The 27998-nt window shown below is 35.1% G+C and overlaps 2 protein-coding genes across 6 annotated transcripts in view; both read left to right on the top strand.

Annotated features, from left to right (window-relative positions):
• The first annotated feature begins 4560 nt into the window (after positions 1-4560).
• The window catches only part of LOC129004151 (CCA tRNA nucleotidyltransferase 1, mitochondrial), a 94666-nt gene continuing 71228 nt past the window's right edge, over positions 4561-27998 (top strand). For 2 of the 5 annotated variants that reach the window (XM_054432956.1, XM_054432716.1), the window contains exon 1: positions 4561-4732. Coding sequence is in view for 2 of the 5 variants with exons in the window: in XM_054432716.1 (XP_054288691.1) it covers positions 4706-4732 (27 nt within the window). In the remaining 3 variants the exon portion in view is untranslated. Of the gene's footprint in view, positions 4733-10661; positions 10756-11302; positions 11389-26185; positions 26294-27998 lie in introns of those variants that run through there. The other 3 variants (XM_054432800.1, XM_054432879.1, XM_054432634.1) reach the window with 3 other exon arrangements.
• LOC129004444 (nucleoside-triphosphatase THEP1) overlaps positions 4897-27998 on the top strand; it is a 162899-nt gene continuing 139797 nt past the window's right edge. The window contains exon 1 of the mRNA XM_054433066.1: positions 4897-4921. The gene's annotated coding sequence lies outside the window, so the exon portion shown is untranslated. The remainder of the gene's footprint in view (positions 4922-27998) is intronic.

Here is a 27998-nt window from a genome sequence, read left to right as displayed (position 1 = left end):
TACAGCCAAAATGTTGTGTTATTTTCAATAATGTTACCAACCCAGTGAGCCACGGTCCGTAATATAGGCCACTGCAAATAATTTGTCAAGATAGGTGCTATTTTTAGGCAAGGTTTCTGTGTTTGGATGTTATTAGACACGGTAAGAGTACAATCAAATTCTTCTCTGCAGGTGAATTATCTGTTGGAAAAATATAAGCCGAATCATAATGTCACAATGCGAGTTTGAGCATTGTGGAACTATATGGGTAAGTTACATGGATTTTTTTAGGCTGCTGCTCAGTGTACTTTAAGAATATACATTTTTGAGATAAATTAAATGGTTTTTGTTGCTGAGTAGCGCTAATAGTAAACATGCACAACCCTTTTCGTCTAATAACATTCAATGGCTCTCAAAGAGTTCAAGTTCTTATTTGTACACATATCTATATTATGTTTTCACTAAGCTGAATGAATACAACCTCTCTGAAAAGTCTGCAGTATATTGCAGTTTTCCAGCTTAATGACTTTCTAAGTCATGCACATATCTCTACATAAATATTGTAAAATGTTTATCCAGTTGCTGTAAACTACTATTAATTTAATAAAATATGGAGACGGCTCAAATGTGCACCGTGCCCTTCTGCACTTGTATTATTTTGTATTGTATTACACAATCAAAGATTTTTCCAATGATTGAAAACATGTATGACAATAATCTCATGAACCTATGATGATCTGTCTAGAATAATATGATAAACTATAGGCAAAAGTGGTGAAAAAGGTAGAAACAAACCCGTAAAATAGATATAAGATAGTTCAATGAGAAATAATTGTAGTTACTGTGATAAAAGGATTTTCCACTGATTTCGTAATGGAACACGTTATATTGCAAAACATGACATGATACAGAAGAAAATTAATTTTAAAATCTGGAAATAAAATTGCAAATACTTCTTTTGGGCAATTTAGTAACTTCCAATAAATGTGTGTTGTTTAAAATACAATTTTAAAATTAACAACCGTTTCATTAAAAAGTATTATTCACATGGCCAAAACGTAAACAAATCTGTGTTGAGCATTGGCCTACTTAAAAGGCTTCTGGGACAGAGCCCGTAGCAATTTTACTTAGTTTTTCTTTTGATAACTCATCTACTGACCAAGACCTTTCTTTGGACACCTCTATCAAGTTTTTACACCCAGCTGTTCTCTCAAAATAATAGTTTAATGTGACTGTGGGCCCAATTTTGTACGAAACACACACTGTTGTATGATCTCGAGTAGCCGACCCAGTGTTAGCAACAAGGGGCCAAACACTAGGAATGTAGCGCCAGCGACGTCCCTTTCACTTTTAGCAATTTTACAACCCTCGCCACCCCTACGCATGCAAAGAAAGAGAGACAGTAAAACAGCTGTCCAAGTCGATCGGGTCGACCTAGCCTCGGTCGTCAACTCGCTTTCTTTTTCTTCGCCTACAAGCGTTTGAATAGGGGCGCGGGAGAACTACTTGTGTGATGCGGCACGCGTAATACCGGCAAAAACTTTCAGGTAGTTCTACAGAGCGCCACCAGAATTGGGTCGCAGGGTCGCGTTTGAGTTGCCACTTTGCTATTGAAGACTCTTAATAATTTCTATATCCGGCCAGGGCAGGGCGTTAAATTCCGGGGGACAAAAATCCGGGGGTAAAAATCCGGGGGTAAAATTCCAGGGGTAAATATCCGGCCCGTACATCTTCAGTTGTCTAAACGCTAGTTATATGGACAGGGGGTAAAATTCCGGGTTTTATTGCTAATCTAATTAATCACGCTCTGTATATTTTCATTAGACTTCCAAATCCGCGGGGGTAAAATTCCGCCCGCAAACAAACATTTGAGCGCTCAGGTTACTACGTCATAGTGACGTCAGCTTTGCCCAGGGGGTAAAATTCCAGGGGGATAAAATTCCGGAAGTGTTCATCACTGCGCGGTGGTGGGGGGTTGTTCCTCCAGAGAAGGTCTCGTTGCAGGATGCAGGTGCAGTTGTAGACATTTTCAAAGGTGCATGGTGCATGCACGACGCGCCGTTCGCGTTGATGTTGAATCCTGTGAACGATGAGTGGCATCGTACCGTGCCGGCATCCGGCTTCACTACGAAACCGACGATTGCCTTTAAGTTGTGTATACTTTATTAACATGTTATAGAGCTTTTACATTTTTACATCAAGAATTAACCCAAGAATTACAGCATTATAACATAAGTTCTAGCTAAAAAGTAAAAAAATAGCTAATCTAATGCTTTAATGTTAATGCTAATGTGTTTAATGTTAATGCTTAACGGTTACATGTATCACACTTTATCACATGGCCTTCTATTCACGAACACATTTTACTGCATCTAAATCAGTTTTTTGTATATCTGTATATCTTACCGTTCTCAATCATTGCGCGTTTAAGAGGGCGTTGGAGTGCGGCCATGTTGGATTTTTACATCCATAAGAACAATGTTACACATACACCCTGATATCTCACTTATTTGCCAATATAAAATTATGAACTATGTTTAAAATTAAAGGCATATTTAATACACATCATTATTGCAGGAGACTTTTTAACAAAAATAAAGGGATTTCTAGGAATATATCATGTAAAACCCATATATTCATAAATTTATTTTAGCTTTTGCTAGGACGTCATAGAAGAAACTATTCCGCAAACATGATCCGAAATGTTATTAAGATTAAAATAAAATATATTTCAAATCATTAAGTCAAACAGTAACAAAAAAATATGCTTTTAAGTGAAGGCATCTTCCGCACGTTTCAATGGGAACTTGTCACTGGTTTGCCTGCGCTCTCCTGGCCAGATTTAGAAACTTGTGTTTCCTCCGGCGCGTAGGAATATATTCCTTGGCGGACGATTCAAACCCATTATTTTAGCAACCGTTTTGTTGTTGCGCTAAAAAACGCCACTCTTAATAAAAATTATTGAAGAATTAAAGTCATAATTGTTATCTCTTAGCTGCAGATGATGTCACTAAATTGGTTTTAACGAACTACATATATTTAGTTAGTAAGCAAGAATAAGAATATCTAAATTCAGATAATTGAACTCGATTATATAAGGGAGAGTTGGTTGATAAGACTGTGATATTTCCAAAAAAATAAAAAATAAACCATTGAAAAATTCATTTACAACCATGAAAATATTCAATGCTTTATCGATGAGTTAAAAGCTAACCGAACCGAATGGTTCTCACAAGAAATACGTACGCTGAACGAAACGACACGGCTACGTTTTCTTATCAATATTTTGATTTGTAGCTTTTGAAGCAACACGTGTGTAAAATTATGTTTGAAAATCCAGAAGATTAAATTTACGCGTTGCGTTAGATTAGTTAGTTATTTAGAGTTTGGGTTGGAAATTTTCGTAAAAAGAAAGTTTCCTCCACAACTTCACGTTACGCTCTTTCCAATGACACCAAAAACATGTCAATCGGTTTAGTAGTTTCGGAGGAGTAATTGTCACAAAAAACCTGCTTGTGCATTAAATAAGTATAGATACTGTTCATAAATTAAAACTCAATTCATGAGTAGTACTGTATGTGTATTTGAACATTTTTCTTAAAGAGAAATAAAATAAGTTTTAATCCTTTAAAAAACTAATAAAAAGTGGTATTAACAAATCGAGAAAACTATGAAAAATGCAAATTTAAAATGTATTCCACCACCCGAATTAAATTTTTCATTTTGACCTATAATTAGTAAGATTGTTTCATAAACTGGAAAAATAAAAAGAAATTAATGTAATTTTTTTTTAATAGCCTATTACTTTTAAATATAGGTAAATATTTTTTTCGAGACATTCTAAAGGAATACGAATAAATTGTTAATTTGTATAGATACATCATATTTTTTTCAAAAACGTAATTAAAGTAATCCTATGTTCAAAGTCCAGGCCAACTCTTTCAACTTTAATAGTCAATAATAAATATTAAATAATAGTTTTTATAGAAATAATTGACACAGTTTGATAGAAAATTTAATTTACTTTAAGAATGCCATCGGAGAATAACACAGGTGTTTTAGTTTAGCGGCAATTTTAATTCGAAACAGCGCGCGTCGCGTTTTTCCCTATCTCACTCATGTTATAGCTGCAGCTTTTTGCCACTCTACGGCTCCGCGTGCCCCTCTAGTGTTCTGCTAAAGCTGGCTTCACCACAACATGTGTATTCCTATTCGCGTGCCCTCTCCTTAATGTTTAATCGAATCCTCCTAGAGCGGAGGGCGGGACTCCGGATCGTGGGGTCCCCGGTCCCGGGTTCAAATCCCACCAAATTACCAATGAATTTTATCTAAGTGATAATGCCGTAACCCCTAACCCCTAGCCTGAAGCAATGTGAAGAATGTGAATAACTATTCAGGGCAATCAGGGCTCGTGCCTAGCGTCCTAGGGAAAAAAAATCTTCTTTGGCTACGCTTTGGCAGTCTCACTCTCAGACAGAGTTTCTTCAGTCCAGTCCAGTGAAGTGAACTGTGAGTGAATGTGAATTCAGTTAATGTTATTGTTAGTTAATAATTGTTAAATCAGTGAGTATTCAGTTCAGTTCAGTTTCAGTTGTTCAGTCAGTGTTAATGTTTACTGTTTGTTTAGTCGTTGTTTAGTTCATAAAACCATAGTAAAACTAACAACTCTGTGGTTGAATTTTGAATGTGAGAGAAGTTATTGAGTTGAATTAAATCGTCAGTTTTCATGAAATTTGCGTACAACTTTGTCAAGGTTGGTTTGTTTGATGCACTATTTTAAAGATATTAATACAGTATTGACAATCATAGGCCTAAGTTAGAATAGGTAGTTAGGCCATAACCTCTTTGCCTGATGTAATAGTTTTTTTGTGTAAAGACAAGTTGATTTACTGTGAAAATTGGTTCAGAGAGGTTTTATTTAACTGCTATGTACTCGTTTTAGGTGAGTTGTGGAAACTGAACAATAACCTAATTGTTAATTTCTCTGTAAGGTACTGCAAATTGTCTTAATTCGTATAAGTTATACAATTTTTTGTTTTTATTTATTCCTCCGACAAGCAGCCAATTTCAGTTACAATTTGTTCAACAAAATACAAGATAGTTTACAGATAATGCCAAGTATAGGCCTAATAAAACGGGTAGGCCTAGTAATCATTCTGTTGTTGCTACAATGGTTAAAACTGTAATTTTGTTGTCTAGGTAGCCTATACTTAATACAGTTTTTTGTATGTCAAATCCGAAAATGCAATAAGTTTTGTCGAGAGATTCCTAAGTGACCGTACAATTAAAATAACTTAAGTTTCGTTGAGTAAATTCAAGTGGGGGTACACTTTACTTAGTCGTTGGCAATTATTTAATACACAGAGGATACGATTCCGATAACCGAACGTGGATTACTTAAGTTAGGCGTCCGGTAACCGAGCGTGGATTAAGTTAGGCGTCCTGCAGTGACGTCCCTGGGTTGTGAGGGCCCGGAACGACATTACCACAACGATACGATGTACAGCCATTGGTGTTCGTGGTGTAGTGGATAGAGGGCTCGGCTGATATGCAAGTGGTCCCTGGTTCGAAATCCCATCGGTAACTTTAACTTGTTGTCAAATATTTTCCTTTGAATGCCATTTATTCTTAGCTGTTAATCTTTTGTTAGAATTTTTGGCATTTAGGCCTATAATTTTATTTTATGAACATAATTTAACCTCCATTCAATTTTTTTATTATCAGCAAGTTTGGTTGGTTAGGTTAGGTTATGACAGTAACTGCCGGAATCCTAATCCACGTCCGGTTACCGGACGCGTATCCTCTGCGTATTTAATATGTCTACATTGGGATATGATGTAATTTTTATGTCTACTTAGGCCTACAGTTTTTGTCGTACGCTGAATCCAAAAATGCAATCAGTTTTTGTTGGAGAGATTCCTAAGTGGCTGTAAAACGAGGATTAAAACTAGTTGTTTCCAATTAATAATATTAACTACATTTCAATAATTTAAATTACAATTTTATCTTGTCACTAGGCCTACATAATAAATCAAAAGTCAATACTCTGCTAATGTTTTAATAAAGGTTTTAACAGAGTAGGTACACAATAACTTACTGCCTGATAGAACAGTTAACATTTATCTTGCTTTTGACATGTTAAAGGTGAAACTCTTTCCATAAGATTTTTTTTTTGCAAACACTCTAATAATGTCTTTAACCAGAAGACCTTGGTTTCGTTGTTTTTTCACCATTATTTTTAGTTAATCAAAAGCGCGGTACTTACAATGAATGCCGCAATTACGTACAATTATGGCAGATGGATAAGACAAACTTTTTCAAGTGTCTGTCCTTGAATTTTTGTGATGGTCATGGCAAAAGCAATTTGGCATTGGAACTGCAGATGTTTGAATTTCAGGAGAAAATTTCCCCTGACGAATTGGAATAGTAAAAAACTTGCAGTAATCATTTTCATATTCAAGACTTTGTCATTAATCTCTTTCACCATTATTCTGGTTCCATTAACCAGTCCTTTTTATGGATTTAAATTTCTTAGTAAAATTACAATTCCACCTTTTTATAAACATAACTTGTGAGACATAACCACTTGGTGCTAAAGTGTGGAGAAATTCATCAGGGCTAATGCTATTTAAGTAGGGAATAAATTTAATATTTTTAAAGAGACATTTTAGTGTAAATCCAATCAGGCAAATGGAAATTCGCTTAGTCTGCAGGTTTGCTGCGGCGGGGGTATTTTATTGTTTAGATGTAGTGGTAGAACATTATGGCTACTGTATGGTACATGTGTTATACTATAGCTAGATATTGGAAATTAAAAGAACAAAATTTTCTCAAACTGTGTCCTCTTCCATTGCAAACAAAAAGCATGAGTATAACTGAAATAAGCATTTTAGTTATACTAGCTGTACCCGCGGGCTTTGTCCCGTTTAACTTCATAAGTGAGCTCGTTCGCATGGCTCAATCACGTCCTGGTTGAAGTTTGTTTGCTACGCTCACTCACTTTTAGGTTGGAGCTTGTTCGCTGCACTCACTTGCCTTCAGGTTAGCTCATTCGCTACGCTAACTCGCCTCCAGGTCGAAGTTCGTTCGCTACGCTCACTCATCTTTTGGTTGCAAATTAGCTGTTGTCATAAATGTAAAAGAAATAATAGTGCTGCACCCTGTTGGTAATCCTTGTAACTTTAATGCTATTGAACATCATAGAACAGAACCAACTTGTTTAATTGAAACAGCTGTTAAGGTTCATTAATTCCATTTAAATATGAGTACTCATAAGGTTATAATGGGAAACTCCAGAGCCACTGGGGCGCAGCCCGAGAGTCCGATCAGAATAAAAACAGCTTAGTTTTCCTATTTAATGCCTAAAGAATCAGTGTACCAAATTTCAGCCTCCTAGGTAAATGGGAAGTAAGAGAATTAGTGATGAGTGAGTGAGTCAGTGAGGGCATTGCCTTTTATATATATAGATGCCAAACCCGTACGAAGGACGGGTATTCTGCTAGTACGTATATACAGGGAGCGGCAAAATGATCTGATGGTTTTCTTTGCCGCCCTGTCGAGCAAGTGAGTGGCGGAGGGTGGTGGGAATAGGGGCGTTCCAAAGACAATGTGCGGACATTTTAAGTAGCCATGGAGCTGTGGATGGCAGAGCACCGTGCATTAATGTAAGTGTTTATTTAAAGGGGCAATTCCTGTGTAGCTGTTCAGTAGCAGTTCCGTATACGTTTCAATGTGGATCCAAAGTGAATATTCCCAACTTGAAATACCATTTTGCCGTGGGTGGGTAACTTCAGATACACTAGTTCAGTATTGAAAAAAGTCAACAGGCCAAGATCAGCCCGGACGCCAGAGAACGTCGAGAGAGTATGGAGAGAAGCTGTGGAAGCTAGTCGTCGGCAGCCAGCACGTAAACAAGTGTCTGGCCGCTCGGTGGAATAGTATCACGATACGGCCTGCACTTTCATGCATACAAAATGGCAATCATGCAACAGTTGATGCCCAGTGGTTAAGCCAAGTGCATCTCATTTTCAGAACAAGTGATCGATTTGCTTACACGTAACCAAATTGTTATTATGAGCGACGAATCGCACTCTCAACCACACCACACAGTCTTCCTCACTCTCTTGACGTTCTCTGGCGTCCGGGCTGACCCTGGATGGCCTGTTGATTTTAGTTTCAATGCTGAACTAGTAGATCTAAAGTTACCCACCCACAGCAAAATGGTTTTTCGAGTTGGGACTTTTATTCCTTGACCCACATTGAATCGTCTGCTGAACAGGTACACAGGAATTGCCACTTTTAAAAACACTTCCGCTACAAATACATGATGCCTTGCTGTCCACAACTCCATGGTTACTAAAAATGTCCGCACGTTGGCTTTGTAACGTCCCTATTCTCACCACCCTCCGCCATTTACTCGCTCGATAGGGAGGCAAAGCAAACCGTCAGATCATTTTGCCGCTCCATTATAGCCTATGTGTCCGCCGTTAGCACAATAACTCAAGAAAAAATTATTCGATTTTGATAAAATTTGGTACAAACGTGTAAACCTACATATATTCGAACGAGTTCTCGAACCATCATGATCAGACTATGGGAACGGGGTTTATGGGGGGTTTTATAGGGTAAAAATAGGGTTTTCCCATTTTTGTCCCTAAAACACAAAGTTTCAAAATTTCTTTCCAAACCATTTTGTAGAGCTTAAAAAAAAACAAATAATTGAGTATATTGAAGCGGTAATGTGTGCCTAATGGTTACGGAGAAAATTCAAAAAAATTGTTAATTTCAAATTCCCATGTTTTTTCTTGTGGAGAATAAGTCAAATCTTGTAGTATGCTTGTTTATGAACATTTTTTGATGGAATTTGGAAAATACATTCATTTCTTACTAAACTATTAACATATTACGAAAAAAAACCCACCTTTTTTACCCTCCCTGTTGCAGCAAACCTAAGTACTCGTTAAACTAATTCTATTTAAATAGGGAATAAATGTGATATTTTTAAGGAGGCATTTTAGTGTTTACTATCAGGCTAATGGAAATTCGCTTAGTCTACAGGTTTTCTGCGCAGGGGTATTTTTCAATTAAAGATGTATTTCACCAGGTCTAATTACATTATCCTATATGTTTTGATCTAAGTAGCCTACCTTCAGTGAAATACGAGCTTTTATTTTAGTTAAACCCTATTGATTAATAAGATCGGACGTATCTAAAGCACGCTGGTGAATCACTAACAACAAAAATTGTAAATAAATGGAGTTAAGTAATTATCAATTAGTAACCATCGATTTCGACGGGCCTCTAGTATTTCCCATTATAGGCTACTCAAATAAAGTAGGGAGATTCTATTATGTGAGTTTTGAAATATGACATGAGATGATCATCGGCTGCTAATTATTTTATTGTTTAATCTGATGTAGTTTGGTTGTACGGTACAGTAGTTTGAGTTGTACAAGGGCTCCCCTCCGTGCCACTTTGCGTCGTGCGGGCAGATTCTATCTACAATCTCAACTTGTATTATCTTATTTGTGAATAATAACCAATGAAAAAAAAAACAACCGTGTAAACAATTTGATTAGGCCTATAATTAACTTATTGTCTTAGTTTGTCCTAAAAAGAATCATGCAACCCTCATACACACTTGCTGTTTGTAAAAAAATTGTCAAATTTAAAAATAAACTTGTTAGAATATAAAATGTATTTTAAGATCTTGTAGCACATTGCTATTTCGAATCAAATCTATCTTGGCCTACAGTATTATTACTAGGCCTATCTATTATAACCCTGATGTTATAATGAATCCTTAGCACATGGGAAAAATCTCCTCCATCAACACAATCAGTAAGATGATATGACCAAATTGGGGAATAAATGTTAATGCTTCTTTCTTATCATAATAGCAAACCGTGCCTGATATGATGTAGTTACAAAAAAGTTGTACATTTTTAGCATTGATTTAAATCACAACAAGTTTAGATCTTTCTTTTAAATATATAAGTTAACAAGTCCATCCATTGCTCTAAATTGAGCAGTTGTCAAGTAGAAATGTAGGAGTGGCAAACAAAATAAATAAATTTCATAGTACATCATTTAACAATATTTATCGTAAATAGGCTTCATATTTTATCATTTTTCAGGAGTTGACCTTGTTTTTTCAGTGTTTTTTTGCAAACATCCTTTGTCCCTAACGATGAATTTGATAGACCTCCAGTCACATAAAGTTGTTCATATGAAAATGCAGGAGACGGAACAATAGGCCCACCCAGCTGGTACTATCCTACCCTTGCTATGAACTGACCCAGAGCATTAACTGTCATAGCTTAAGCTAGAACTACGAGAAGTCCTTTGAATATAGCCTACACTGGCAGTACTTTGTCTGATGGCTCCAAATTTACAACGGATATCAGAATTTGTTAGGTACTAGCTTGAGGAACCATTCAACACCTCACAGTCTTTTATACTATCATAATACCCTTGCCGCAGCAATCCTGCAGACTAAGCGAATTTCCATTTACCTGGCTGGATTAGGTAACTTGAATAGTGTAACTTACAAGAATAACTTAAAAAATAAGTTGAGGAGTATACACTAATAAAAACGTTCTTTAATATCAAACCACTTAAATCAAAGAAAAATCGGAATGTACTTTTTGAATCAAATTTTTGTTGGGGCTGATTGTTTCCAGAAAGTTTAAGTTTGCTTCACACGTTGATTTGGAGATCGTAAAAGTTTTACCGATGTTGCTCCTAAGAAGTTATTAGTGAACACTCTTAATTAAGGTCAGTATTTTTTTTTTTAATTTCTCTAATTTAAGTTAGCCTAACTGAAGAAATAACAAAAATGTGACGGGATTTCTCACCTAATTATCACTATGAATCCTAACTTTGACAACCTTCTAAATACAATCTTTTTAAAATTCCGTATCACCATATTCTCAATTCTACCATTCACTATTGGATACTGAAGCTTCTTCCTATCCAAAGGTGCTTCTTTAAAACGTCTGTTTTTATTTTCATATACTGTCGAAGTCTCTACTGGTGGTAAGATGTTTGAAACCATGGAATATTGACTGTAGGTTATCCTACACTTTTCTTAATCAATGGTAGCAGTCGCAAAACTAAAATGAAACATTTTAAAGATGTGATTATATTGTTACAAGTAGAATGAAATAAGTAGCTTTAATATTTCTTCTTTTGTAGCCTATATCTAGATACCTTATATAACAAACTTGAAAACTATTTTAATCAAATAAACAGTTCAATGTTTTTATTCTCTGGTGTTCTGTCAATTAGTAAAGAACTAGCACACAGATGACTGCAGACTGTGCAAGCCACTTTTATTTCATTCAACTATGTAGAGAATTGGTTTAGCCATTACTAACTCCAACCATCCTGGCTCTCTGTCCTATCCAGGTAATAAACTCAAGAAACCAGCCAGGCTCAATTGTGTATGTTAGGACTGTTACTGTTGTCAATGAATACAAAACCTATATTGTTTTGTTAAAAAATCAGTCTGGGAATATTTGAATTTCGGATAGTTCCGTCGGCGGACGCTAGATAGACTAGCGAGCTAAGTCAGCTGACTGAATGAGAGAGAGTGAGACAAAGAATTGGCTTAGAGAGAGAGTGAGACAAAGAATAAACTTAGAGAGAGGGAGAGAGAGAGAGACAGAGTAGTGCGGCCGTTGCGCGAGCGATCGGAGCGGCGGTTGAGCTAAGCTCATTGCAGCGCCAAAATTCCAGTTTGACTATTCTCCATTAGCATTTAGCTTTTTAAAGGGTTTGTATTCATTGCTGTCACTGAGCTGTTTAAAGAAGTAAGGTAAGCTACCACCCTGACTTTACTCTGTTCACAACATTAACCTGGTTTGAGGGGTTTGAGCTGTTGGCTGTTCAAGGTTAGGGTGAGGTGGAGGGGGTAAAATTGCTTCCTTTGTAGATTTTTTTTGTATGTAGACAATAGACACTATTTCTTTATTTACATAATTTATAGAGAATAGTAATGCGTCAACAAATTCCAGATGGTTAACTTAAAACTATTTACAACATTGTAGGGTTAAGGGGAAGATCCACTGGTGGTGTTTTTTTCAGGAATTCGGCTTCTGTGTACAATGGTCTGTCCTGTAGTCATTATGTCAATTTGATCTTGAAGTGTGTAGTGGTAGTGTCTTGAGCTGCTCAGGTAGATGATTGTAATACAAAGCTCCTTTGTATGCTGGTTTCTTTTCAAAAAGGCTGAGATGGTGTGGTGGCAAGGCAAAGTTTGAGGCATGCCTTGTGTTGAATTGGTGTATGACCCCTGGTGTCTTGTTTGTTGTGAGCTTATTGCAAATAGGTTTGTTTCGCGTATGTAGAGTGATATTACAGTGAGGATTTTGAATTGTTTAAAGTGTTTTCGGAAGCTTTCCTGATATCGTAGGTCTGCCAGGCATCTGATCCCTCTTTTTTGTTGTTTGAGGACCCTTTATAGGTTTGTGTTGGCTATCCCTCCCTATGTAATTATGGCATGTCATTTATATGCATGTCTGGCATGTCATTTGTGTGAAGGAGAAATAATACCCTCCCTGTTTCAGCAAACCTAAGAACTCGTTAAACTAATCTATATATTTAATACGCGACATGAATCTTTGTGAACAATAAGGCTTTTTTGTTTTAAGATTTAACCCCACATATTATGTACCAAAATGTTCGTCTAGGTGTGTAGATGTGCAAACTGGCTTTAGATTTTTGAAATATATATTTTTAAGGGCGTGGGCTGCCCTCAAAGTTCCTTCCATAAGGATAACATTGTGATTGATTTGAATGTTATTATATTCTGAAACAGATGTCAATACATTAGTTTAAAAAAATTAAATCCCAGCTGTTTTGTTTGGTTTTGAAATGTAAATAGTTTGCATGTTTTTAAAAATAATTAGAAACCTGGCAAAGAAATGTTACCTATAAGACATGACGGGAGAAAAGTTTGACATATTATTTTTGTTTAAACATGCCAAAGGACCCGACGACAAAGAAATATTGCCGGTCGGACACGGTGAGTCAACATACTGCAAGCAATGCAAAACGTAAGGAGCCCAGACGAGGAGCTGGAACCGTGAGTGGCAACGTGTACTTACAAATTACCCTGACAAATACAGTACAAGAATTCAGCAGCATTCACTTGGTGAGATGGCATTGAAATGTCAGAAATGAGGTGCGCTACATTTTAAAGAAGAACAAATAGGACGAGGCGAAGGATTTTCATCCTGCTGCCATAAATGAAAAGTGAATCTACCACCATCCCGATAAATCTATTATATCCAGAGCCTACAGATCATTTGAGCAGAAACTACAAAGAGAACATTAGATCGTACAACTCAGCAATGGTCAGCAATCAAGCTAAAATTGAAGAACATAACGGTTGAAGCATTTCTGTATAAGAAGGTGCACGATACAATTTATCACTCAATTGGCACATTTCAACCGTCAGAAGGGGAGCATCCAACATATGCCCAAATTTATATATACGACGTCGAAACCGCTGTTCAAGAAAGAATGCAAAACAAAGCTAATGGCTCTTGCAGCACTGAACTCATGCACATTTTGACTCAACATTTGGTTGATATTAATCCATACGCGCAAGTTTTCAGCATGATGAGCTCCATCCTGCAAAATACTCCTACTGAACAGCAAAAAGAACTTAAAATGCATATAGCCAACGATTGAGCTCAAGACCAACGTCGATACAACGACGCAACTTCTACGACTTTGCTATAATATCCTAACTTATTATTCGTGCGAATTCGCACGGGTTCACCTAGTTCTATTTAAATGGGGAATAAATGTGATATTTTTAGGGAGACATTTTAGTGTAATTCCAATCAGGCAAATGGAAATTCGCTGAGTCTGCAGGATTGCTGCGGCAGGGGTATTTTTTATACTTTGGATATATTTTAGCTAGGCCTATCTTTAATTTTGTTGGGAAAACTCCCTGGTTTAGGGGCTTGTTGATTATGTATGTGAGCGGGCCGGTAAGTGCTTCTTTACATTGTTTTGTAATTTTTGCTGAGATTTCAACGATGCCTGTAGAAGTTTTTAATTTTAAGGAGTCTTACGCTTTCTATTCATCATTGCCTCCAGGATTTATAATTGACAATATAAATAGGCTAACATACCTTACGTCGTTAATCCTAAAATTAGTCTAGGGTGACTAGTTTCGAAACATCAGTGGTTTCACACCTGAACACCTGATCAACAAAAACCATAATGTTAATAGCTGCAATGATAGCCTAAATATTTTACACAAATGTACCAAATCCCCTCAATGAATGTTCCAGAAAGCTTAGAAATCTACAAAGCAACCAAGAAATATCCTCACGACATTTTAAATGAAAAACTAAATTTTGGCCGTAACATAATATTTGATAGGGTTCAGGACATTGATAACGAAAGCGCTCAAAATCAGCTGCTTCACCCCCTCCGAGGTCAATGTCAACAGACAGGAGTCGGTTAGTTGCATCGTGCCCGTCACCGCGGTACTTATGGCCGGCCGCGCACTTATTTTTGTAAATAGTTTGTGTCCGTGTTCGCTTTTATATATGTTAAATGTACTATTGTGTATTGACTACAACAAGATGTCCCAATATTTTTAAGAGGCAAGAGGATCGACAATGAAACCACTGATTTTTCGAAACTAGTCGCCATAGACTAGTTTTAGGATTGACGTCGTAAGGTATGTTAACCTATTTATATTGTCTATAGCTTTCATTACTTCTGCATGTGTTGTTGGGTGAAACTGCAGGTTGTGGTCTGTTATGGGTGGTATGACTTGGAGGATGCTGTTTGGGTTTCTGTTGTTAACTTGGGGTGTTCTTTCTGCTACTGTGGCAAAGAAAGTGTTGAAGTGGTTTGCTACTTCATGAGGGTCACTTATCTGTTCTCCATTTATCTGAAGCATTAGCTGGTTTTCTGTGCTTCTTGTTGCTTTTCTTTCATTGTTTATTACCTGCCACAGAGCTATTGATTTATTTTGTGCCTGGTTGATGTGTGCTGCAGTGTTTTCTTTCTTGAGGGTTTTCAGTCTTAGGTCATTTTTTTTTTTATTGGCTGCTGTGTCTGCTTTGTCTTCCGCTCGCCCTGCACGTTGTTCTTTTTCCAAGGCATTAATGTAGTTGTTTTTAAGCCTTGTGCATTCATTGTCCCAATACTGCCTTTTTTTGTGCTGCCGTCTTCTTACAGTTCTAAGGGGGCAGATGTCATTGAGAGCTGCTTGTATGGTGTTGTGGAAATTGTTGTAGGCTTGATTTACATTTTCTGTGAGCAGTTCGTCATTCCAATTCTGTGTTAGCAGGTTTTCTTTGAAAAGTGCAATCCCTCTTTTGGCGTATATTCTCTCTTTTTTCAAAAGTATGTATTTTGTTCATGCTGCATATATTATGTGAAAATAAACATAACATATATCATTACATTCATTCATTCAATATCTTACTAATATTATAAATGTGAAAGTTTGTGTGTTTGTTTGTTTGAAGTTAAATCACGCATTAACTACTGGACGGATTCGGTTGAAATTGGGCATGATGATAGCTCACATTCCCGATTAACATTATGTATATGTATATATTTTTATTTAAAAAAATCCTTTTGGGGCTCCGCCCCAGTGGCTCTGTAGTTCCCCATGTTAACCTTATGAGTATTCATATTTAAAGTGAACTAAAGAATGAAGTCAGCTGTTTCAACTAAAAAAGTTGGTTCTATGATATGCAAAAGTATTAAAAAGTTATACTATTTACCAACAGGGTGCAGCACTATAATTTTTTGCATTTATGAAGACAGCTAATTTGAACTAAGCAGCAACAAAAAACTGTGATACACAATGAGGACTAACTGTAAAAGTTGGATTGTTTACAGTTATGTTTATGTTTTTTAATTTCATGAATAATTTGTGATATTTTGCTAATTTTTTATAATTTATTTTTCTCTATTGTTTAGGCAAAGATTACATATGCTACGCAAAATAGATAATGCACCTTACGGCAATTTTGTGCCAAGTCGTTTTTGGATGGGGCCACCTTCTCTTAGTTGGGTGGTCCCTCAACAGAGGCGCTGTGTCAAGTCTCGATCTGCATTACCATTCAAGTTCGAGTGAGATCGGTAATGTTCGCGTGCTCGGGATTAACTTGCCTGTACGCAACGCACTCGCCGACCCGTCGTCATCGTATCTCAAGTTTGAAAGCGCACAGCATTAATGTACCAAAACTTTATCTTTTTAGAAAAATGGCAGTTATTTAATTTACCACGTAACAAAGAGCTAAAGGATAGGCTTCTAAATGTTTACTGATATAAACATGAATTAATAAAAATATTCAAAAATTGCAGTCACAGTGATATAATAAGCTTACAATGTTATATTAGTTTTTCTGCATTGAATTTTGACGTACATTTAGAGAACCCTTAACAATTTAGAAATTTTTAAATCCTACAAGTCTTAATAATTAGTGACTATTTGTGAGTTCGTCGACTTTTCTGTTTTCAGAATTTTTATCCACAAGGTTGCTTCCGGATTTCTAGACTTACGCAATACCTTGCTACTAACTCACGATGAGGAATGTATGGTTAGTCAACTACTACCTAACCATTCACTGGCTACTTGACCTTTTTAAACATAGCAAATATACACATAGTAGTTTGTAGGAAGAACATTTATCTACACAAATCGGCATTTGTTTTCAAACTACGTATTATCTCGTCACATTATTGGTGTTTTGTAAGTGCCGTTTGCAACTGAGCTTTGAAGAAAATTTAGAGCATAAGATATAAAATATAGATTTTAGATTTGGATTGTTTTATATAACAAATCTTTTAACTGACGACTATATAAAATAAATTTAAGAACACATATTTTTAACAACAGCGGAACCTTAGTTGTACATAAATTAAAGAGGTTATCTTTACCACGTAAAAACGGTATTTTGGTTGGAAATTGGAGGTCAGTCACAGCCTCGCAATCACACGAAAGTGAACTAACCCGAGTGACCGGACATCTCAATTTACTGGTATGGCCTGTTTTAAACATTATATTAAACAATAGGTTGAATACTTTGTACCAGAAGCCTGTAACTACATTTTAAAACAGGCATTTCGTTCGCCTTTCAAGTACCGGTATAGCTATTCATGGTAAGTTCCTGAATAAACATTAAGGCATTGTTTTGGCATAGCCAGGTTTGGATTGGAGCACCCTGGAGCAGGAATTGCCTAACCACCCCTCTCCAAAATTGAATCCCATAAATATATAGCCTAGGATACTTTATTTCCCTCTTAGTGGTCGTCGTTGATAAACACTTAAACCACAACGTTCAACGTATGTTGATTTTAAAATTGACAATAAATTACAAATTATTGCATAATAGTATGATGAAGGTAGTTAATAATATATTTCGGAACTCTATCATAACTGTGTTTAGGCAGACTCTAAAGATAATGAGACATTGACAGTAAAAATACTGGTGAATTTATTGCTATGATATGAAGGGGCTGCCGCGAGACAGTGGTGATCGTCTGTAGAGGCAGTAATGAGTGCAGACTGCTGAGTGACAACGGGTGTACATCCATAGTTTGTTAGTACATAACTAGTCATGTTGGTACAGCTTCCTTTTTACTTCAACTTCTCATACCTTATTTATAAAGCAGTTAGGTTCAAAATGCAGTTCACACACTAAACGTGAATGTAAAGCAGTGTCGGGAAGGCCTTTCCGTTTTTTGATTGCCGTATTTGCCATTTATCACATACACTCCTCTTAATACCTGGTATTGTTCATGAAAATATCCACATCATAATACAATTGTAATTGAAATTGAGATGTTAAACAACTCTCAAATCAACTTTACATCTAAGACAATCGCTTCAATGATGTTTAAGCCAATAATAAGTCATAGCACAACACATAAAGTTATTGATGTCAACAAATGTTCATCATCAGTTAGTTGCACTAATGTAAACTCGACCTACCAGAGCAACAAAAATGCGAAGGAAAGTAATAGTAACCAATGTGGATGGATTTCTGTTACTAGGAGAAGTGGTTTAGCTGCTTCTAAACAACAACAGTCAACAAATAACATCCTAGCCCTGTCAAATAAGTATGAACATTTGCGTCCCGATGTAGAAGATGTAAAAGAATCTCCATCCAACCAATCCATAAAAAGTAATGTTGTAAAAGAAAATCACCTACTAAGAAAAATAAATAACACTCTGGATGGTCAAAATAATACACTTAGTATAACTTTTTGCTCGGACAGCCAAGGAAGAAATGTGCAAGCAAAAATTGAAAGTTTAAGCAACAACAGGATAAAGGCCTTTGGATACGTCAGACCCAATGCGGGACTACTTCAAATAATTGAATCCTCAGTCATTGAAACACAGAATCCACTTGTTATTATGGGAGGAACAAATGAGTATTTGGACAACAAATTAAACTCTATTCATGAAAGCTTGGAGAGTAAGTTATCTCACGTTTGTAAAACAAGACCTACTTTCATCACAACTGTTCTCAAACGTTTTGATGTACCGATTACGCAAGATGATGCTCAAAGGTTGGCAGCAGTGAATAACCTCATCAGGTCATTGGTAGCAAAAACCCAGAATTTATACCTCATAAATCTTGACGGATTTGGAAGACAGCATTTTACCAGACATGGCCTTCATCTGAACAATATTGGAAAAAATAAACTCGCCCACCTTATTATTAATGCAGTAAATTGGAAATATAACTCATCAAAAAATTTTCAAATAATTGAAACTCATATGAGAAAGTCAATAAATAAGTTCCACAACAAAAACAATGTTGCGTTTGCACATTGCATTTCGGCGGATGTACAGAATGACAAACAAATGAGTGCAGGTGTCGCTGTAGTTTTTAAAGAACACTTTGGTAAACCTGACACTTCTAATTTCACCAGCTCGCACCTGACTTGCCAAACTGCTAAGGAAGGAGCCACAGTGTACGGTCTTGTAACCAAAGCCAAATACTACGAGAAACCCACCCCAGAGGACTATAACAAAGCCTTTCAGCAATTAACTACTGATTTTAAGAAGAAGAAACTTGATAGGCTTATTTGTTCTCCTATGGGCTGCATAAGAGATAATATTTCAACTGATTGTTTTGTTCACAATCTGGTAAAATTCCAGCAAGAAACCTCAGCCCATGTTACAGTAATAACATACAATGAAAGATCAAGATGGCCAAAAAGAGGGTTAACCTTTGTTGAGTTTTTTAAAGAGCTTCGCAGAAAAATATCACACACACTGTCAAAAGCCTGCAAGAGTGATAGCAAGATAGTTTCATCATCTGATTGTACAGCCATCACAGACACCAGTGATCAAGAACAGCTGGAAGAACATAGGACCAACACCACTCCTACGTCAGAACTGGTGAATGAACATCTGTCAGCTACTCTCTCTCAGGCAAGTCATCACTCCAGCCAACAACACGACCCTCCTGTGGTGCCAGGCCAGCTGCAGTTCAGTGAAGTGGTCAAGTTAGGTAGTGGTGAAAAGCAGAGCATTTGTGATTTAAAAGCTGAAAATTCAGAGTGCCTTACAGTAAGGAATTATCCTGTAAACCAGATTCCAAAGAATGTAAATAGTAATATAAGTTGTAGTGGATCGGCACAGTCATCTTTCTCAGCTTTAAACTCAATTCTACAAACCACCACACCAATAAAATAAAATCACAACATAATTTTATAAAAAATTTTCACCAGAACATTCAACACCTCCCCTCTAGGTTAAATTCACTACAGGCAATTTTAGACGAAATAAATCCCCATATAGTTATTTTATCTGAACATGACACAAAAAAAGAAGAAATAAAAAGGGTTAATTTAAATTCTTATTCAATAAAATCTAGTTTTTCTAGAAAAGTAAAGTCTAAAGGAGGGGTTATTATTTTGGTAGAGAAGAGTTTTGAGCTGAGGAGGGTCTCGGTGCCGGATAAAATATGTAATGTTCTACTTGAGGAGTTGCAATTTGAATTTTGTGCCTGTAAATTCATTATTAATAAGCAAAAATATCTCATTATTGGTATTTATAGGTCACCTAGATCAGATGTAAATATTTCTCTGGACAGGTTAGATATTTTAATTGATTATTTTAATACAAAATATGATAAAATTATTGTAGCAGGTGACCTCAATATTGATGTTTTAGTATCGGATAGCAGACATAGATTGTTACAACAGATGTTAGAAAGAAAAAAATATGAGGTACCTTGTCGATTTGCCAACAAGAGTTACAGATAATTCGGAGACAGCAATAGATAACTTTTTTATAAAAAATATTAAATTATCTAACTTAAAGGTAGAAGGTCTGGTTACTTTCTTATCTGACCATGATGGACAGCTATTAAAATTAAAATGCCAAAATTCTATGAAAACTGTAAATTTGCCAATTAAACAAGAGTTGAGAAAATTTTCACCAGAAAACATTAATCTTTTTACACAATTGCTTTCCAATAAATCTTGGTTCGATGTCTATAATTCCAGCATAGAAACAAAGTATGATGTCTTTTATAAAATTTTTTCTTTCTATTTTGATCAGGCTTTTCCAAAAAAATTGGTTACAAAGAGAAATAAAAAATGTACATGGATAACTAAAGAATTAAAGATTAAACAACAGCATATTATTCAACTGACTAAGGAATATCGTAGTAAAAAAAGTATTAGTTTAAAAGATTGTTTACATCAGGAAAAGATTACTTATAAAAGAGAATTAAATAAGGCTAAACACAGATATTTCGAAAAAAAAATTGGAAATTCCCAAAACATTCAGAAAACTGGCTGGAATATAATCAACTCTGAAGTTGGGGAAAATGACAAGAAACCATTAAAAAATATAATTTTAAAACAAAATTCAGAAAAAATTTTAGACCCTAGTAAAATTGCAAATATGTTTAATGATTATTTTAGCAACATGGTTACAGATTTAAATTTAAATCGCAACAATCAGAATGTGCCGGCTGATGTGAAAGCTGATTTTATCGATGACTTGTTTGTAAAACCAACATTTGAGCTGAAACCTATCACTGAAAGGGAGGTGGAAAAAATCATTCAATCCTTAAAAAATAAACATTCCAGTGGGCATGATGAAATTCCTGTAACAATAATAAAGGCTGCAAAAACCTATATCACCAAAATTGTATGTCATCTGATCAATTCTTTTTTTTTTGTATCAGGCATTTTTCCTAGCAAATTAAAGCAGGCAAAAATAATTCCTTTGTACAAAAAAAATGACCCTGAAAATATATCCAATTATCGCCCAGTATCTGTTCTTCCTTCAATTTCTAAAGTGTATGAAAAAGCAGTCTACTTACAATTATCAGAGTTTTTGGAGAAATTTAATATTTTGGATGATTAATCAGCATGGATTCCGGAATGGAAGATAAGTTGTGAGTGCAGCTGTTTCTTTTATCGAATCAGTCATTGATTCAGTAGACAAAGGACATTATACAATTGGCATATTTATGGACCTTTCTAAAGCATTTGATAGTGTAAAACATAGTAAATTACTAGAAAAACTTAAAATAATTGGAATATCTAAAAGAGCTCTTAACTGGTTTTCTTCCTATTTGACAAATAGATCTCAATTTGTGGAAATTACCCATTTGACAAATCATAATAGAATTATCAAATCATCATACACACTATTCACTGTACCACCAATGTACATGACTTATGATGAATAAAGATGTTTGAATATGAATATGAATATTCGCTACACATAATACTAACACTTCTTCACTCTTGCTAATCCATCTTCTAATAAACCTCCTGTTACTTACATATGAAATGAAATGAAATGAAATCAACTTTATTCATACTTTGCAAACATGTGCACGAATGGCGTCATTACATTGAATCAAAATCATAATGCTTAGGCCTAATCCTAAAAAAGTACAAGATATAATCACTAATGAAAAAGTTCTTATTCTAATGTATTATGTAGGAGGAAATATTCATTCTTTGAGTACAGGGGATTGGTTAAAAAGTACATTTTTAGATTATTTTTAAATTTTGTAGTCCTTGTATAGTCCTTTAGTTTTGTTGGAAGAGCATTGTAACATTTTATACCCATATACATTGGTTTTTTTTTCAAAAAATCTTAATCTATGTGAAGGTGTTGCATAGTTATTTCTGTTTCTGGTACAGTATTGATGAGAATCCCCTACCAGTGAGACATTATTTGAATTTTGGACAGTATATAATATACATTGATAGATGTAATAGCTATATACAGTCATTATGCCAAGTTCTTCAAATTTTTGGGGTGGCGGAATTGTACCCCCCTGGAATTGTACCCCCTGAAGGTTTGTGACGTCACGATGACGTCTCATTTTCTCGACCAAAACGGCGTGTACGGGCTGGAATTGTACCCCCCCTCATAAAGACTTTGATATTGTTATGCACGAGTGGTTCGATTAAATCCACTGGCATCTAAAAAACTGTACGGACCGGAATTGTACCCCCCTGGAATTGTACCCCCTCAGTTAGAACTCACTTTTATTTGACCTGTGTACGGGGTGGAATTGTACCCCCCTGGAATTGTACCTCCCGTCAGTCTAGCCCTTCTTGTAGGACCGGAATTGTACCCCCCTGGAATTGTACCCCCTGATGGTCACCGCAGAAGAAGATGTACAGCCCGGAATTGTACCCTCCCCCCATTTAACCGAGGAGCTTGTCTATTATGATTACCAACCAAAATCAAAACAATAGTTATGTTGGATATTAGAGGGGAATCACACGAAAGTGAACTGAACCAAGTTACCCGACACCTAATGAATTGCTTGTTGTGAAAGGATATTCTAAGAAACTGCAAATTAAGGCCATTCCTAGTAACGTGTGAGAGGCCTAACAGACTTCTTTGTACGTTATTCATTAATATTTTCTTAACCTTCCCAAGTACTAACTGTCCATGGGTTAGCTTAAATTCACAAAGGTTAAAACTTTGACAAACCGTGAAATACTTTGTACCAGATACCTACAACTAAATTTTACAACAGGTATTTTGTCCACCTTTGCCAGTAATAACTGTTCATAATTTGTTACCGAATGAACAATAATGCATATTATGTTTGAATGAACAAAAATGAAATAATACATTAACTTCTTTTCACGGTCATATTAAATTATGTTGAAAAGAGTGACGTGAACAAACAACCATTCCATTCTTATAGCATAGTTATCGTATACAAACTAGTTTAGCTTAGTTATTAGGCCTATGTGCAGTAATCAACCTATTTCAAATTTATATAACCAAGCCGAAATTCGCTGCTTGCGACTCCTCTTGAAAACAAAGTTTGTTAGGATTTGCACTGCTTGTATCGTTTTAAAAAAATCAATCAGCTTGGGTTATAAAATTATTTAGAAGCTTTGTCCATGAGGGAATCAAGCTCAGCGTTAATTTCGTAAACGTTTATTCTATATTGCTTGGCCTTTTATTAAGTTACTAAGGAAGGCAACAGGTATATCCTGCAAACACAAGAACATCGCAGTTATCCCAAATGATTACAGCAAATTTGTCGTCATCTCCCACGATTACGGCAACGCTGTTTGTTATAATCTCTTGCGATCTCGGATACAATGTGGTAATTTACCGAAAACGTGATTTAAAATATGCATAAATAAATAAAATATGCATATAGCCCGAGGCGAAGTAAAGTGGCGAAGCCAGATTTTTGGATAATCTCTTCACAATTATAGTTCCTTTAGTACAATCACTATAATATTCTGTACAGGTTTGATAATCCAACATATGTCACTGTAGAAGGCAAATCAAATCAAAATCAAATCAAAATAATTTTTATTTCAGTAAGTAATACATTATTACAGTACTTTGTCAGTATCAATTTTATAGTTATGTAATGATTATAATAATATACTGACTTAGTAATTAATATGAAATGCCTCTCACATAGGCTGCTGCCCGTGCGTGAGAGATTTCCGCTATCAGGAAATTAATATTAGAAATTGAAAAAAACAAAATATTTATGAAACATGACATGACAGTTAATTGGTAATAATTTGGCTGAAAGAAAAAGCCAATTCAAGAATAACTACAATAAAAAATATATATATAAATATATATATATAAGGCATTCTCTACTACTTCATTTTCATAATACCAATTAAGTTTATCGAGTGGGTGGTGGGTACAATTCCAGCCCGTACACAAGCCAAGCTAGCTGTCCAAGAGGGGGGTACAATTCCGGGGGGTACAATTCCACCCCGTACACATTTGGCTTTCTGATTAGGGGTACAATTCCAGGGGGTACAATTCCACCCCGTACGTAAATATTTTGATGTTGGCAGGGGGTACAATTCCGGGGGGTACAATTCCAGGGGGGTACAATTCCGGGCCGTACATCTCCTGCTCTTTTTTAATATCTAATATAACTATCCGGTTCACAGATCACTTGCCCACATTAAATAGATTAGATTTCGTTAAAATGAAAGTGTACGGGGTGGAATTGTACCCCCTCTAGGCGTGACGTCAAAATGACGTCAACGATCACCGGGGGGTACAATTCCAGGGGGGTACAATTCCGGCGACCCAAATTTTTCCCTAACAGAATCTTGCCAATCCAAATTTAACATAATGCGTATTGCTCTTTTCTGGAGAATTAAAATTCTGTCTAAATTAGCTTGTGATGTTCCTCCATAAATACTTATACCAAAGGATAAATGTGAGTGAATATGAGAAAAATAAACCAATTTTAGGGATTCAAGTTTACAAAATTTTGATAATCGATAAAGTGCAAATAGGCCTGTTGACATTCGATTTGCCACATGATCAATATGATCATTCCAGCTTAATTTACTGTCTATGTATAATCCTAGAAATTTAGTGTTCTCAACAATTTGTATATCTTCACCGGCTAATGTTAGTGCTGGGTAATCTGAATTGGTATTAGTTTTTAGATTAAAGCGTGTAAAATTAGTTTTGGAAAGATTTAGTAATAGCTGATGATCTGAAAAAAAGTTATTGATGTTCATCAAGTTATCGATGGCAGATTTTTCTATCTCATGAACAGATTTTCCTCTTACAAGAAGATTAGAATCATCGGCATATAAACAGATGGTATTCATTGTTGAATTTGAAATAACATTGGGTAATCCATTGATATATGTAAGAAATAGTAGAGGACCCAAAATAGAACCCTGTGGTACACCATGTTTAATTGTTCTCAACTGTGATCTTGTTTTAACCATCTGGTTATGATTGTTTAAGTGTGTAATTTCTATGAACTGTTTCCTATTAGTTAAATATGATTGAAACCATTTTAGTGAAATTCCTACAACTCCTAGTCCTTCCAATTTTTTTTAACAATTTATGATGAGATACACTGTCAAATGCTTTACTTAGGTCCATAAATATTCCAATTACTTTATCTCCCCTATCTACAGAATCAATTAATGACTCAAAATATGTAGCAGCCGCTGATATTACAGAATGGTTTGATCTAAAACCGTGCTGCTCTTTATCGAGTAGATCATTACTTTCTAAAAAGTTAACGAGCTGATTATACATAGCTTTTTCATAAATTTTAGACATGACAGGTAACAAGGCTACTGGGCGATAGTTTGAAACATCTAATTGGTCCCCTTTTTTATAAAGAGGTTTTACTTTAGAAATTTTTAATTTATCTGGAAATATGCCGGATATAAATGATGAATTTACTAAGTGTGCAAATGGTTTTTTAAGTTAACTCTGGGCATGCTTTATTACTGTTATGGGAACATCGTCGAAGCCTGATGATAGTTAATTATCAAATATGGAAATTATTTTACTGATATCTGTCTCACTGATTGGTTCACATTATACCCCTACCATGTAGCCAATTAGGTAGTATACTTCAATTTAGGATGAATCTAATTTATGCTGGTAGTAGAAGTGAGATAAATTAAAAGACTAAATAGGCCAAAAATATATATATTTTATGGTTCTCAAATATCACAAAATACGCTTTCCCAATAAAATCAAATATACTCTTATTACTTCCAAAACTTGTACTAAATAATAAAAATACTGGAAAGATCTTACTTTAAACAGAGACACTGGTTTAATGGTCAGAACTGGCACTAGCAGATACCATGCAAAGCAACTAGAAGTGGTACAAAAGCTACTGGATCAATCATAAGAAGGTGAACAAGAAGTGGTTGATATCTGTCTGAAAACATCACACAAAACAGATAAAAACTATTCTCTACAAATTCTAATAATTAAAAGTGGATTTAAGATCCTTACAAATCCTTGTGAAAAATGTGCTTCTCCTCAAACAAAACTCGACAGGTCTGTATAAACTTTACTTGTTTTCTTTTCTTGTAAAATGCATTAAAATTGATTTGAAAACTATTCTTTACTTTACATCTTTTCCCAAAAATGATTTCTACAAAGGCTATATACAATAAATCTCCTAAAATCTTATTTTTAAACAATATTAAATCTACTTACAATTTCTACAGCAACCACATATTTGTAGACCATATTTCCAGTGAACTTAACTGACAAAACTTGAAATGGGTTATCAATCACCACTACCAACCCTACAAACTAAATCTTTTAAACTGCTGGACACTCTTTCTTAATCTTAATCTAGCCAATGGTTAAATAATTTGATTTTGTTTTGTTTATTTCAATTTATAACTAACTACCATCGGTACAGAATCTAAATTTATTTTTTTTGTTATTTATTACTAAATTAGGTACTGATAAATTTGGTGTATTTATTTTTGGAATTACATCAGAATCAACTACATTGACATAAAAATCATTAAAAGTGTTACATATAACCGTTTTTTTTTTAACCGTAGGGTCATTATATACTTTTGAATTTACCTCTATTTCATCTATGCTCTTCACAACCTTTTTTTGTTTTTCATATTTAAATTAATTAAATTCCAAGTTGTCTTGGACACATTCCCTGATCTCAAAATTTTTCCCTCCATATAACTTTGTTTGGCTTTGAAAATATTTTTTTTAATGCTTTGTTCATTTCTTTAGCTGAATTCACTAAAGATTCATTTTTTGTTATCCTCCCTAATGTGCTTTTTTCTATAATTTTTTTCCTCTCGGTTTCTAGCTCATGATTATTCCAAGGGACTTTTTGATCAGTATCTCTACATTTAGTGATAGGAAAGCACATATCAAAGTGATACATAAAAATACTGTTGAAGATGTTAAATTTCAACTCTACTGGTGCAAAGTAGACCTCTTCCCAACCCTCCTGACTCAGCATATTTGAGAATTTTTTAAGATTTTGGTTAGAAAATATTCTTACTGTTTTAGTTATTGGTTTATTGTTCATATTTTTATTGAGCAAGTTGAAGGTTAATAATTGAGCATCGAGATCAGAAATTTGTGTGTTTAAACCACTAATTTGCATGCTGTTGGGATAAAAATTAATGAAAACGTTATCAATAGCACTCTCAGTCTTTTCAGTTACTCTAGTTGGAAAATTTAGTAAAAATTCAAAATTATGTGAGCCAAGAATATCATTAAGTTGTCTAAACTCATTACAGTTTGGGTTTAGAACATTTATGTTAATGTCTCCAGTCATAATTACATTAGTGTATGTTTTTGAGAGTATTTCCAGGGATGCATTTAGTTTTGTCAAAAAGATATTAACATCAGAGATAGGAGAGCGATATATACCAGCTAGCACAAAAGAAAATGAATCACATTTAAATTCTATCAAACAGCATTCAAATTCCTTTTCAGATGTTAACTGATTCATTGACGGTAAATTTAAACTTTTAATTTTAAAATTTTTAGCCTTTAAATTTGTTTTTGATAGTATTATGACTCCACCTCCAGCATTTAAACTACGTGAATAAAAAGTGTTAATATTATATCCGGTTATGGTGAGAAGGTCCAATTCATGACTTTTCATTTTGTGTTCACATAATACTATTATATCTGGGTCAATTTCTTGAATAGTAATTTCTAATGGTTTTATTCTGCTCGGTAGATGTTGAATATTAAGGTGAAAAATTTT

The sequence above is a fragment of the Macrosteles quadrilineatus genome, unplaced genomic scaffold (assembly GCF_028750875.1).
Source record: "Macrosteles quadrilineatus isolate MER2022 unplaced genomic scaffold, UCM_ALF_1.0 Scaffold_1__1_contigs__length_201487025, whole genome shotgun sequence".
In the NCBI taxonomy this organism is placed as follows: Eukaryota; Metazoa; Arthropoda; class Insecta; order Hemiptera; family Cicadellidae; genus Macrosteles; species Macrosteles quadrilineatus.
The sequence above is the reverse complement of the archived record's forward strand: the minus strand, read 5'-3'. Positions and strand labels throughout refer to the sequence as shown.